Source organism: Misgurnus anguillicaudatus, chromosome 1 (assembly GCF_027580225.2).
Source record: "Misgurnus anguillicaudatus chromosome 1, ASM2758022v2, whole genome shotgun sequence".
Classification (NCBI taxonomy): Eukaryota; Metazoa; Chordata; class Actinopteri; order Cypriniformes; family Cobitidae; genus Misgurnus; species Misgurnus anguillicaudatus.
This window is the reverse complement of record NC_073337.2, coordinates 16,612,982-16,625,680: the sequence shown is the minus strand read 5'-3', so window position 1 is coordinate 16,625,680 and position 12,699 is coordinate 16,612,982. Positions and strand designations below refer to the sequence as shown.

The 12,699-nt window shown below is 40.2% G+C and overlaps 1 protein-coding gene across 17 annotated transcripts in view; it reads left to right on the top strand.

Annotated features, from left to right (window-relative positions):
• Positions 1–677: 677 nt before the first annotated feature.
• The window catches only part of magi2a (membrane associated guanylate kinase, WW and PDZ domain containing 2a), a 297,727-nt gene continuing 285,705 nt past the window's right edge, over positions 678–12,699 (top strand). For 3 of the 17 annotated variants that reach the window (XM_055189600.2, XM_055189599.2, XM_055189595.2), the window contains exon 1: positions 689–1,195. In XM_055189600.2, the coding sequence (XP_055045575.2) occupies positions 913–1,195 (283 nt within the window). In that variant the 5' untranslated portion in view covers positions 689–912. Of the gene's footprint in view, positions 1,196–12,699 lie in introns of all 17 variants that reach the window. The other 14 variants (XM_055189605.2, XM_055189609.2, XM_055189608.2 and 11 more) reach the window with 10 other exon arrangements.

The following is a 12,699-nucleotide window of genomic DNA, read 5'->3' as shown; positions in this document are numbered from 1 at the left end:
TGATTTGTCACATTCAAATATAAATATAAATGAAACACTGCCTTGTTCAGCATAATAGCCTACCCTTAGTTACTTTAAAGCGTTATCTCAGTTTTTACCCAGTGCCTGAAGCATTACAGCTGTAGGAAAAACAACTGTTTACCAGTAAATGTAATTTGCACATTAATTCAGCATTTTCTCCAGGAGGAGGCACAGCAGTCATTTATAATGGGAAAAGCGCTGTGGGCTGATGGTGATGGAAGTTCCGTTATTTACTTTCTTCCTTCTCTTCTCTCTTCTGTTCTCCAGCGGGAAGCGACTCTTCTCTCCTCCTCCTCACATCACATCCGGCTCGGTTACCAGTTTGGACACAGTTACAGTGCAGCGTTAAGAAGTAAGATTCGTTTTAGAGAATCGGTTCGTTCAGACGGTTGGTTTCAGTGATTCGACGATTCAGTCGAATCATTTGAAAGTGTTCTCTTAGAGTCTCTAGCTGGGTTAAGCAAGAAAATGTCTTCTGAAAATTAATATCTATTATAGCATCCACATGTTTTAACTGATTTCCAATGTCTGTTTTTTTAATAAAAATAAAAGGTATGTTAAATGAAACACTATATATTACGTTTTCGATTAAATCTCATTTTAAAATATAGGTCTACTATTTTAAAGTCCATATTTTAATCCCAAAGTAGCCCCCATTGTCGAGTGAATCACAAACGTATTGCGAATCGGTTCGAACGAGTCATTCGAAAGAACCTGCTCACGAGAATCATACTTGGAGTGTGTGTAGCTGTTTTAAGGGGCTGCTGTGGATCTGCTGATGATATGGAGACTCTTGCCATCCACAGACACTGATCGTGCAACTTTACTCGTCCGCTTAGACGGATAACGCGCGTTCATGGCCGCTCAGCTGTCATATTAACAACTTCAAACATGTCCAAGAGCTGCAAGAAGAAAAGTCACTGGACCAACCGAGTCCACGAAGTTGTGCTGTCCAGGGGTCTGAGTGGTAAACTCGGGTTCGAGCTGCAGGGAGGCGCGGAGAATGGACAGTTCCCCGTTATTGGGGAGGTGAAACTGGACAGGGTCAAACTGAACCAGGACGAGTTACTTCTGGAAGTGAATGAAATTCCAGTAGCCGGACTGACCATCAGGGATGTGTGGGCTGTGGTCAGACACTGCAAAGATCCAGTCCGCCTTAAGTGTGTCAAACAAGGTGAGTTTAACTTTAGATATATTTAAACAGTTTAATTTTACCATAGTAACCATAGTTTCCCACAAAATGTCATCATAACTACGTGGGTGTAACATACTGTTGCTGTTGTTAAGCAGAGTCCTGCTGACACTTTAAGTTAATTTTTATTGACGATTCTAATAACAAGTAAATAATAACTACATACATATACTGTAGTAGTTACTATAGAAACTAGAAAAGGCTACTATAATAAATGTAGACACAATTTTGGCGGAAAGTATGGTTACCATGGTAAATATTTGTTACCTGTGGGTACACGCGTGTGTGCGCGTGAGTAGCCTATCGTATTTGTCAAGTGTATCGTTTTACATCACGACAATATGTTACATAATATGTAAATAAAAGCAGGTGTATGGGTTAAAATATCGTAAGTGCTTGGACTTTGGTGGTAAAAGGTTATAATTTGTGACAGAGTTTTTGGAAAAGGTTGTGGAAAGGGGGCGTGTTCTCGTGGAAGCGGCGTGACGTCACTGTTTGACTATGATGATGCCATACGGTCCACAATGTCTTAGTGCTGGTTTCCATATCCTGTCTTTCTGCTGTAATACTGTTTTCCATTATTTGTAAACATGTGACTAAATTTACATACTTGATTGAGGGTTTTTTGCAGAGATGAATGTTTATCTTTCCGGTATCCTTTAGTTTGGTTTATGTTACCAGACTGTAATCTGGTCTTTGTGGGTGTGCCACTGTTCTTAAATACATTATGACATTGCTGTTTTCCCACTAGGATTCTATCTGAACGTCACAATCACATTGTCATGAATGATGCCTGTTTTAGTTTAACAAGTGTAAACAATTTAAAATGGTTTATGATGTGTTCCTTCTGTTTAGTAGCAGGCCCATATTTGTAAGCATTTCTAGATTACCAGTTTAGGATCTGCTTTTATTTAACACGTGTAGACCTTTCATCAAATATGTCTTTATAAAACTTACTCAATGCAAATGAACCGCTGACTTTACTTTTTATCTTCATGGGGTTGATGAAGATGCTTACTAAAGAGCTTGAAGTTAGACTGCATTTTAAAGAGAAGATATGTTTGACATTCCCATCTTTTTGTTGCATATAACCTTTGGCTATTACTGTAGGCACAGCAAAAACAGAAATCGATAACCTATATAAATTTTTTTTAAGTCCATGTCAAGTCACGCATTTTAATTTGCTGACCCTCACCTCTTCTTTTTCCCTTAGAGGAGCAATGCTTGTTCAGCTATACAGAATGTCTGGGATGTGCTGGCCTGTTTTTGTTTTGCCAGAAAAAAATATGTAAAACTTTATATCAAATGTGTTGTCATTTAGCACTGTTGTGATACATTGGTAGGTAGCACAGTGTGTATGGGATCCCCCCACAGTCACTCCCTGGCTTCATTTTAAACTTGACATCAATATACTTGCAAATTAATTTTTTATTGTTAGTGTAGATCAAGATGTATTGTTTATTTGTTTTTATACAATTGAATCACTCCAAGATTGGGTAAAGTGAGAAGGAGTGAGCGGGGAACAAACTAACCCAGGGTGCATTGTAACACGGCTACTTTACATATTTATACAGGGCTGAGCAATCTGTGCTTTTGGTCTTTTTCTCTTACTGTCAGAACATGATCTCCTGTGAATTTGTGAAAAGTTTTGATGCGTATTGAACAAAGAGTGTTTTGGAGGCACGAAAGTAGGTTAAGCAAAGATGGTTAATCGGACGATAATGTTATTGGACGTGTGTGGGCCGACTAACTGGACCAGCTGCTATGTATACAAGCCAGTTAAAAATGTTACGTATTTTGAAATGTACTAGGTTTCCTTTTTGAGAGCAGTAACAGGGGCCTACTTTATATTCATTGGACACAATAGTAGGGCCGACACCAAGCTGTGGTTGGTATGGTCAGATACTTAGGTAGGTACCCAAAGATAAGATGTCTGTACATTTATATGCAAATAACCGGTTTCGAAACACACACACACACACACACACACAAAGGTGTCAGTCTCCCAGGGTGACCTTGGTAAGTTTTCATTTATCAGAGAGACCAGTTGCCAAAATCATTTTGTTAGCAACTGTAATACTTTGACATTCTGGAATCAGGGAGCTGTTTAAATGTAGTTTTGTTACAATATAATAATTCGAGAACATTACATTATTGTATTCATGTTTCAATTACGCCCTTAGGGTAGCGATGATTTGAGGTTGACGTAAATTATTATCTCTCAGCTGCCAGTTAAAATTTTAAATGTTAACTTCAGATTAGAAAGTGTAATTATAATCATGCCATTATAATCATTCTGTTCATTACTTTCATGTTTTTTTTGTGCTGCTTGACCTTGTTCTCTCTCTGTTTTTTATGGTTTTCTCTCCACCCATTGCCTGAACTAGCAGTTTCAGAAACCGCTTCGGTCAAGTAGATCTGTTAAAGTTGTGATAGGGACCAACTCAGGCAAGATTCTTATATAAAGCGCACCGATGGGCCTGTATAACGTGTCACATGGGATGTGGCATATCACATTTGCTGGTACAGGGAGCTGTTTGTCACAGTTCAACTCAGATTGCTGGGTTTACAACGACCTCAACCAGAAAGCTTTTTTATCCTGGGAAATGCATTGCAATGTGGTCAGCACAATTGCAACCGGAAAGCATGACATCATATACGAGCGGTTGTGGCATCTATAACCTAGTGCACTTTAGTTTTGATATAGGCTTTAGCCAACTTCCAGAGCACATATGTCCATTTTTACAATTAATGACGTGACGTTAATTATTTTTTGTCCGTATGGTTCAATTAAATGTAAAAGGGTTAACATTTCAAAATAAATTTGCAGATTTCTTGCAAAATTTCCTTTTTTTGAGGACCAAGTCTAAAATTTCTGGTTTTATTTCATTTTGAAAGAATATTTGGGGGATAATTGCAAAAATGTCAATGTGGTGTAAACGATCTGTGTTAATTGGTGTAACTAGTATTTTTTTTAAATGAAAATATAAAAATATTCATAAAAAATGTGGAATAAAATATAATCATCTAATATGATTTTTTACATACAATTTGTCAAAGATAAAGATATTTAGAAAACAGAGCTGTTTTCAGCATATGTCCGGACAAATATTACAAAAACGCATTAAAATTGACATTTAGAAATAACGAATAAAATGATATTTACATGCCACCAAGGTGGATATTTCATATTTCTCATTATTTGGCGCAATTGGTGGTTACACTGTTTGACATTATCAGGTCCTTTCAGTCTTAACTTTCATAAAAATGTATTTTTTATTGCATAAAATCAACATAAATACACTATGTGCATTGAAATATACCTGATGCATGCTTTTTTAAAAAGATTTTTGAATTTCTCATCTTGCTAAACAGGGATTTACTCGACAATGGGGGCTAAAAAGGGTTCACACCAGCCGCGTTTGAGGCGTCAAAATCTCTGTCTAGTTTGCCGCTTGGACATTTTGAATACATTCGCGCGTCTAGAGCGAAGTAGACACGTGGAAAAAGCAACATTTGACGCGTGTCAGAGGCGAAATACGCTTCTTGTGGGAGGGGCAAGTGCTATGCTGTCTGTTTGCAAGATGGCTGATGATGATCGTGCATTTATCGAGAGAGTTACCGGTTTGGATTTGGTAACCTTACTATAGGGGTAAAATAGTTTAAAAACGGTATGAATGTCGCGGGTTGATAAACGTCATGTGACTCAAAAGTGAAATATGTATTTACAACTTACCAGGTTGCCCAATGTAGAGCTGAAGATCTTTGCCCGAACCCGACGGGACCCGTCGGAATCCGACGGGCTCGGGCGGGTTCGGGCTTCATTTCTAACATTTTACACGGGCTCGGGGCGGGCTCGGGCTTCCGCTCCGGCTTTGTGAGGTAAATGAGCAGTCAAGTTCAGTAGCGCAGGACCGCGCTGAAGCCATTTTATTTAATAATTTTCCTCATCAAAAACATGTAGCCTAATCTTGGTGAGTAAAGGTTTTTCAATGTATAACTAAATATTAATTGAGTCTTAAATACATAATTTAGACAGAGGATATAGACTAATGTTGGCAGTAATGGAGAGAAGTGCCGACGCAAATCCCACGGAGCCTTTCTCTTAATTTCGTTATTGCAAAATACCCATCTTAATTCAGAATGTATTATCTTAATTTAATTCGTTAAGAAATAATATTTTTTATTGGCCTATTTATAGTGTATTGCATAAGCCTATTTAGAATGAGATGTTACAATGTTACAGATGACTTATTTTATTTCTTTGTTTCAACTTTCAAGTTTGCGTGTAGATTATTAGTAATGAATAAATAATGTTAAAACCTGTGTAAATTACTCATTCTTAACAAAAGCTGTGTGTGTGCGCACATTTAAATAATGCCGGGCTGTAAATGGGTTCGGGCTTTTAAAAAGCTGTCAATCTAAATGTACGTTCGGGTTCGGGCTGCATTCTGTCGGGCTCCGGTCATTTCGGGCCTAACTTTTAAGGCCCGATTACAGCTCTAGCCCAATGTCCTCACTGACACTCTTCCAAGGGATGTCCTTTTTTATTCCTGTCTCTATAGAAATAAAAACTTGTGTCGTATAGCTCCGGGTGACTGCTCACGGACAATATCAAGCGTTCCTCCATGTTGAATGAGTGACTCCGGGCGGGGCTGCAGCAGCCACAGCAGCAAGCAGGCTCTTAATTGCCAAAGCCAAAGTTCAAATTTTTCAACTCGGGCGTCAGCCGCAAATTCGTGTTAAATGCAAACCGCCACGTCATTCGCGTGAACTAGACGAGCGAATGATGCGGAATCGCGTGTACCGTGTCGCACTAAACGCCTCATTCACGCCGCGAGACCCCCAGACGCGCATCAACGCGTCTTCACATTGACTAAACATTGAAATCACTCGCGCTTGATGCCTCTACCGCGTATGTTGTGAACTCAGCATTAGGTGTGTCCAGGATGTTTCTGTAAAGTTTCAGCTCACAATAACCCACAGATCATTTATTATAGCATGTCCAAAGTGTCCCTATTTGGGTGGGAGCAAATGTACCTTTAAATGCAAATAAGCTATTGCTCTTTGCTCCCTTACCAAAAGAGATGCTTTGGTTCAAATATATCTGATTTAGCAGAGAATCACAGAAAACATAGCAGACAGCTTCCATCTCACTAAGGGCACAAACTATGGTAATACAGGACTGCCAGTCAGTGGCCATGGGCGGGGCTTTAGCAGTGTGACATCACATTGCTAAGAGAATCAAAACAGCATGTCTAATGAGATTGCTTTGGTTTAAAAGGGATTAAAAAAGAAGGGGTAAATATAATTTTTTCATTGTATGGTGGTTGTGTTTATGTCCTAACACCTTGTAAAAGTGGATTTTGTATAGTAGGTGCCCTTAACGGTAACAGAAATAAATATTTAGGATTAGATTTTTAACTAATAGCGATCCCTATGTTGATCCCCATTGATTTCCAAATAGGAAAAACAGCTCAGACAAAATTACAACTTTTTTAAAATTAAGTCATGCAACTTTGAAGTGGCATATGGCTGGTGAGTGAATTATGACAGAATTGTTATTTTTTTGCTATTCCCTTGATATGTACCTGATTAACAATTAAACGTGTGAAAAAATTATAGATTTACACTCTAGACACTTTAACAACCACATAAACGCTTTAACACCCGCAACAGTTTTTAAAGTTCATCCCCATAAAAAATATTTGCTCTGTAAAATCAATAGGGATTTAGTTGTGATATATGCTAATCACTTATTTATGCTCATTTGCAGTGAAGCCGCTGCAGTGTTTGTTTATGAGAGCGCATGATCTACTGAATGATACATCTCTGGGAATTGAACAGACTCTAGAGTCAGGAAAGGAAGGAATGTGTTCCACCCCGTCTAGACGGCAGAAATGTATTGATGTATCTCATCTTTATTCTCAATCAGCTTCCACATTAATACTTGTCTCATAAACACCCACACACTCATATAGACATCCCTGTAGGTAGCTTTGCATCCTGACACTCATACTGTATGCAGTGATGATGTATATGCAGTCGGACAGAAATCCTGCAGTGGTCAGTAATACTGCTACTATCCTCTGCCCTCAGCACTTTACTTATTGTCAGTCTTCATGGTGCAGTGCCCATGAGAGGGGTCATAGTTCAGGATAATGGAAAGGCATTACTCAAACATTTCTCTTTTAAGTCTTTCACTTTTCATTCAAGAGGAAGCTTGTCAGGAAGCAGCTACCGTAACAGCAGTTATTTTTATTTTATAGTTTTGATGTGTTTTATTTCTAATATAGTTTTACTGAGAATGTAAAACATATGCTTTTGCTAATTGAATATCGGCTAGTTGAAGATCTTTAACCATTCAGTTGCCTGAATAGCCAGCCCAGTCTCACAAAATTTCGTTATATAGTCATCTATTTTTTTATTCTTTTTTCGTGATATTATCACGAATTTCCGCGATTTTTCGTGATCGTATAACGAATTCCTGTTTTCGTGTGATTATCACGTATTGGTTACGCAACTGTTTTGTCCTATTTTCTTACCATTGTCACTTCGGTTTAGGGATTAGATTTACGTAAAATGACATCCCTACCCAAACTCAACCCTAACCCTAACGCCATATAAAAAAATTAATAAACCAATACGTGATAATCACATGAAAACAGGAATTCATTATACGATCACGAAAAAACGCGAAAATTTGTGATAATATCACAAAAAAAGAATAAAAAAATACGTGACTATATCACGAAACACCGAAGCGACAATGGTTTAAAAATAGGAAAAAGCAGTTGAGTAACCAATACGTGATGATCACACGAAAACAGGAATTCGTTATACGATCACGAAAAAACACGGAAATTCGTGATAATATCACAAAAAAAGAATAAAAAAATACGTGACTATATCACGGAACACCGAAGCGACAATGGTATAAAAATAGTAAAAAGCAGTTGAGTAACCAATACGTGATAATCACACAAAAACAGGAATTCGTTATACGATCATGAAAAAACACGGAAATTTGTGATAATATCACGAAAAAAAAATAAAAAAAAATATGTGACTATATCACGAAACACCGAAGCGACAATGGTTTAAAAATAGGAAAAAGCAGTTGAGTAACCAATACGTGATGATCACACGAAAACAGGAATTCGTTATACGATCACGGAAAAACACGGAAATTCGGGATAATATTGCGAAAAAAAAATACGTGACTATATCACGAAACCTTGTGAGACTGGGTAGCAGCAGCACTTACTGTTTTTTCCAGTGCCCATGAAAAATATTTTCCTGGCACCATTGAGTGATCTCTTAATGTTATTTGCACATTTACATTAATGTACTTTGTGGACACTTTAACTAAAGCACCGTACTTTACCTTCCAGCTATATTCTTTTTCTGTGTGAACCCTGAGGTTCAAACTCATGACATTGTGCTGCAAAGGCGAAGCTCTGACAATTGAGCTAAAGCAATGCTGTGTTTGTACTTAATAAAGTTGAATCTGCATAAAATCTACAGAAATATAAAGTATGCCCCAGAGCCTCCACGGAAAGATTAGACATATAAATCAATTTAATGTTTTAAGATTACTGCCGTCCCTACTGGCAACATGCAGGCAACCCTGTGAGCCAGACAAAGTTTTAGACCAAATGTAACTGTCACAGAGCTGCCCTCTGTTCCCTGTATTTCCCTGGCTAGCCCTTTAGAAACACATGAGCACATACTTGGTTTTTAAAAGACTCTTTATTTACCTTGAAGTACCAGCAAAGGAAGAGATGGATAACACCCACATTTGCCCAAACATACATATTCAACTAGACTGTGGTGTCTCAGACTGGCCACCTGAGCACAAACCTAATGGACATGTAATCTTCCCTCAAACTATGGACTGTTACCTGGATCAGCAAGCATGGTGGCGGCCATCTTGATTTGAGTAAAAGACTAGAGTGAACTTTTGTTGTACTTTTTATACTTGTGCTGTGTTGCATCATGGGAGTGGGAGATACCAAGTATGATGTCAAGGGGTATAACTGTTTTAATTATTTTATTGATGTTTTCTTAATACAACTATTGGTGAAATGAAGTTTGTGCTTTGCTATTTAAATTTGTGGTTGGAAGGAAATTGGGTTTTTGATCTTCTAGTACTGTTATTTGTTCTGTAATACCTGTTTATGACCTTAATACTTCCCCAGGTTAATTTGTTGCTGGCAAATGGTTGTACCCATGTGTATAAATTCAGTTACAAGGAAGGGGGCAAGTTAGTCTATGACTGGCGGTAGTAAGAGCAGTATATGCTGAGTTCTCTGATAATTGTTATACCTGATCCAAGGTTATTATTTTGTATATGTTCAAGTTTTTTTTTCTTTTTGAATTATCATGATTTTGCACCTGTGAGCACCTTGCACTGTACTGGCTTGGAAGAACTTAAAAATAAACTTACAAATTGGCATTTGACGTCCTCCATGTGGTGTTTGAAGAATTCTAGACTGTATCCTTAAACTAGTCTATGACAAGTGGTGTCAGAAGTGGGATCGTCATGCCACCCAAGACCAGACAAGACCGAGGTGCTGGTTCAGATGAACAGTTGGGAATAAATCAGGAGCTGCCCAGTTCTTCGGAGTTACCACTAGCAACAGCTGCTGCCAGCAGGGGTGATGCAATAACTACTCCTGCAACGAGCCCAGCAGAGGGGATGGTGTCAGAACTGGCCGGCCTGGTTAAAGTTCTCCTGCAGTCCCAAGCTGACCGTGACGATCGAATGGAGCAAGTATTGGTGAGGCAAGACCAGCGTTGGCGAAATATGCAGCACCAATTCCAACAAATTCAACACCATGTTTCTGAGATCCAGGGTGGGAGGGGCCCAAGGGGTAGTCAGCCTACGCCTATAGCAACAAGCCCAGTGCCAACAGGAGACAGTACATCATCAGGACGTATCGAGCCGAGATTACATCCGTTGACCAGAGATGATGACATTGAGCAGTTCTTAACAACCTTTGAAAGGATGAGCACTGCATGCAGATGGCCTAAAACCGATTGGGCAGTGAGACTGGTTCCCCTGTTAACAGGAAAGGCACGTGGTGCCTATGTAGCCATGGATGGAAATGATGCTGAGGACTATGATAAAGTTAAGGAGGCCATCCTTATGAAATATGAGATTAATGCAGAGATCTACCGGCAAAGATTTCGCTCCTCAGAGATTCGGCCAGGCGAGAATCCCCGTGAGCTTTATGTACGATTGAAAGATCTCTTTTCGAAATGGGTAAAGCCAGAGACATCTACTATTCAGCAGGTATCAGAGCTTATTATCTTGGAGCAGTTTATGCAAATGATAAGCCCCGATATGGCAGTGTGGATTAAGGAGCATGATCCAGCCACGGCAGAAGCAGCAGCCAGGCTGGCAGAAACATACCTGGCCGCACGTCGAGATGCCCAGCTCAGCTTTGGAGGTCGAAGTCAGAGATGGCCAAGCAAGTCTGGGGGTGAGGGTGGTCATGCCCAAGGTAAAATGAGTTTTGCTGGTAGGCAAGGGGATAGAATTAACAAGCAGGAAATTAGATGTTACTATTGTGGGGAGATAGGACATACTAAGCCCTGTTGTCCATCCAGGAAGGTTAAGCATTCAGCTGTTTGTTATGTTCCCCGCCCCTACCCGCCACAGACTTTGTCTCATGAGTCTGTGCAAACACGTCACGCAGACATATTAACACCGGTACTTGTGAATGGTCAGTCTGCTAAGGCCTTGGTAGATACTGGTAGCACTCAGACGCTAGTACATGACAGGTTGGTTCCTGAAGATGAATATAGTACCCAGAATTCCATTAAAGTTTGCTGTGTGCATGGAGAAATTAGGGAGTATCCGACTGCAGAGATCTACTTAACAGTGCAGGGGCAGACTTTTTTTGTGCAGGTGGCCGTCGCCTCCCAGTTATCCCATTCTCTATGATTTGGTTCCCCAAGTTCAGCCCTGTTTTGCAGTAACACGAGCCCAAAGTGCTGCAGCCAGCTTCAATGAATTGCCTTTTGCTGATGTTGACTTTGAGGTGACCAGTGAGAAAATACGCAAATCAAAAAAAGAAAGGCGTAAACGTAAGTTTGAGGGTAGTGTGAAAGTGCAGGTTGAGGAGCTGCCGGTGCCAGAGGGCCCTCTTAATATGACAATCCCAGAGGACATAGCTGAAATGCAGAGAAGTGACCCTACTTTGCAGGACTGGTTTCAGAAGGTGTCTGAAGTAGATGGGGTTAGAACGGAGGTTGGATCTTGTCTGATGGAGGAAAAGTACATAGTGAAGAAAGGTATACTATATCAGGTGAAAGGGGAGGTTGAAGCCTTGGTAGTTCCGGAATCAATGCGCCATACAGTTATGACTCTGGGGCACTCTGTTCCGTGGTCAGGACACTTAGGCAAGCATAAGACGTTGGCAAGAATTGCAAGTCGGTTCAGTTGGCCCAAGATATATACAGATGTAACAGAGTTCATTCGTACCTGTACAGAGTGTCAGATGACATCTGGAAGGAAAGTTGCACCTGCACATTTGTTACCATTGCCAGTCATTGATATACCCTTTAGTCGCCTGGGAATGGACATAGTGGGGCCCCTGGAAAGAAGTAAGAATGGTAATCGGTACATTTTAGTAGTCTGTGATTATGCCACCAAGTACCCAGAAGCCTTCCCCCTTAGAAACATTAAAGCTAGACAAGTAGCTAACTGTCTTGTACAGCTGTTTTCGAGAGTAGGGATTCCTCGTGAAATCTTGACCGATCAGGGTACTAATTTTATGTCTTTGCTGTTAAAACAAGTGTACCACCTGTTGGGAATTAGGCCCCTTAAGACCACACCTTACCACCCCCAGACTGACGGTTTGGTGGAACGCTTCAACCAAACCCTCAAAAGCATGCTACGCAAGTTTGTTTCCAAGTCAGGGTCCGACTGGGACCAATGGTTACCTTATCTGCTATTTGCTTACAGAGAGGTGCCGCAAGCTTCCACGGGTTTATCACCTTTTGAACTGCTATATGGCCGGCAGGTGAGAGGTCCTTTGGATCTGCTTAAAGAACAGTGGGAGAGACCCAAGGATGAGAAGTGCAGTGTGGTCCAGTATGTGGTCCAAATGAGAGAGCGGCTGGAAGAGATGACATCATTGGCCCAGGAGAACATAAAAAAATCCCAGCAAACTCAGAAGGTTTGGTATGACAAGAGGGCAAGGGAGAGATCGCTTGAGGCTGGCCAAAAGGTGCTGCTGCTGCTACCCACCAATGAGAATAAGTTGCTAGCTAAGTGGCATGGACCCTATGAGGTTGTGCGGAAAACAGGTAAAGTCACCTACGAGATTGCAATGCCCGAGCGGGGGAAGAAAAAACAAAACTTCCATATTAATTTGTTGAAAGAATTCCATCCCAGGAAGGAGACCGGGGCAGTACAACTTTTCGTTCGTGTGGTTGAGGAGGAAGATGAATCACCCGAGCAGTACTTTCCAACC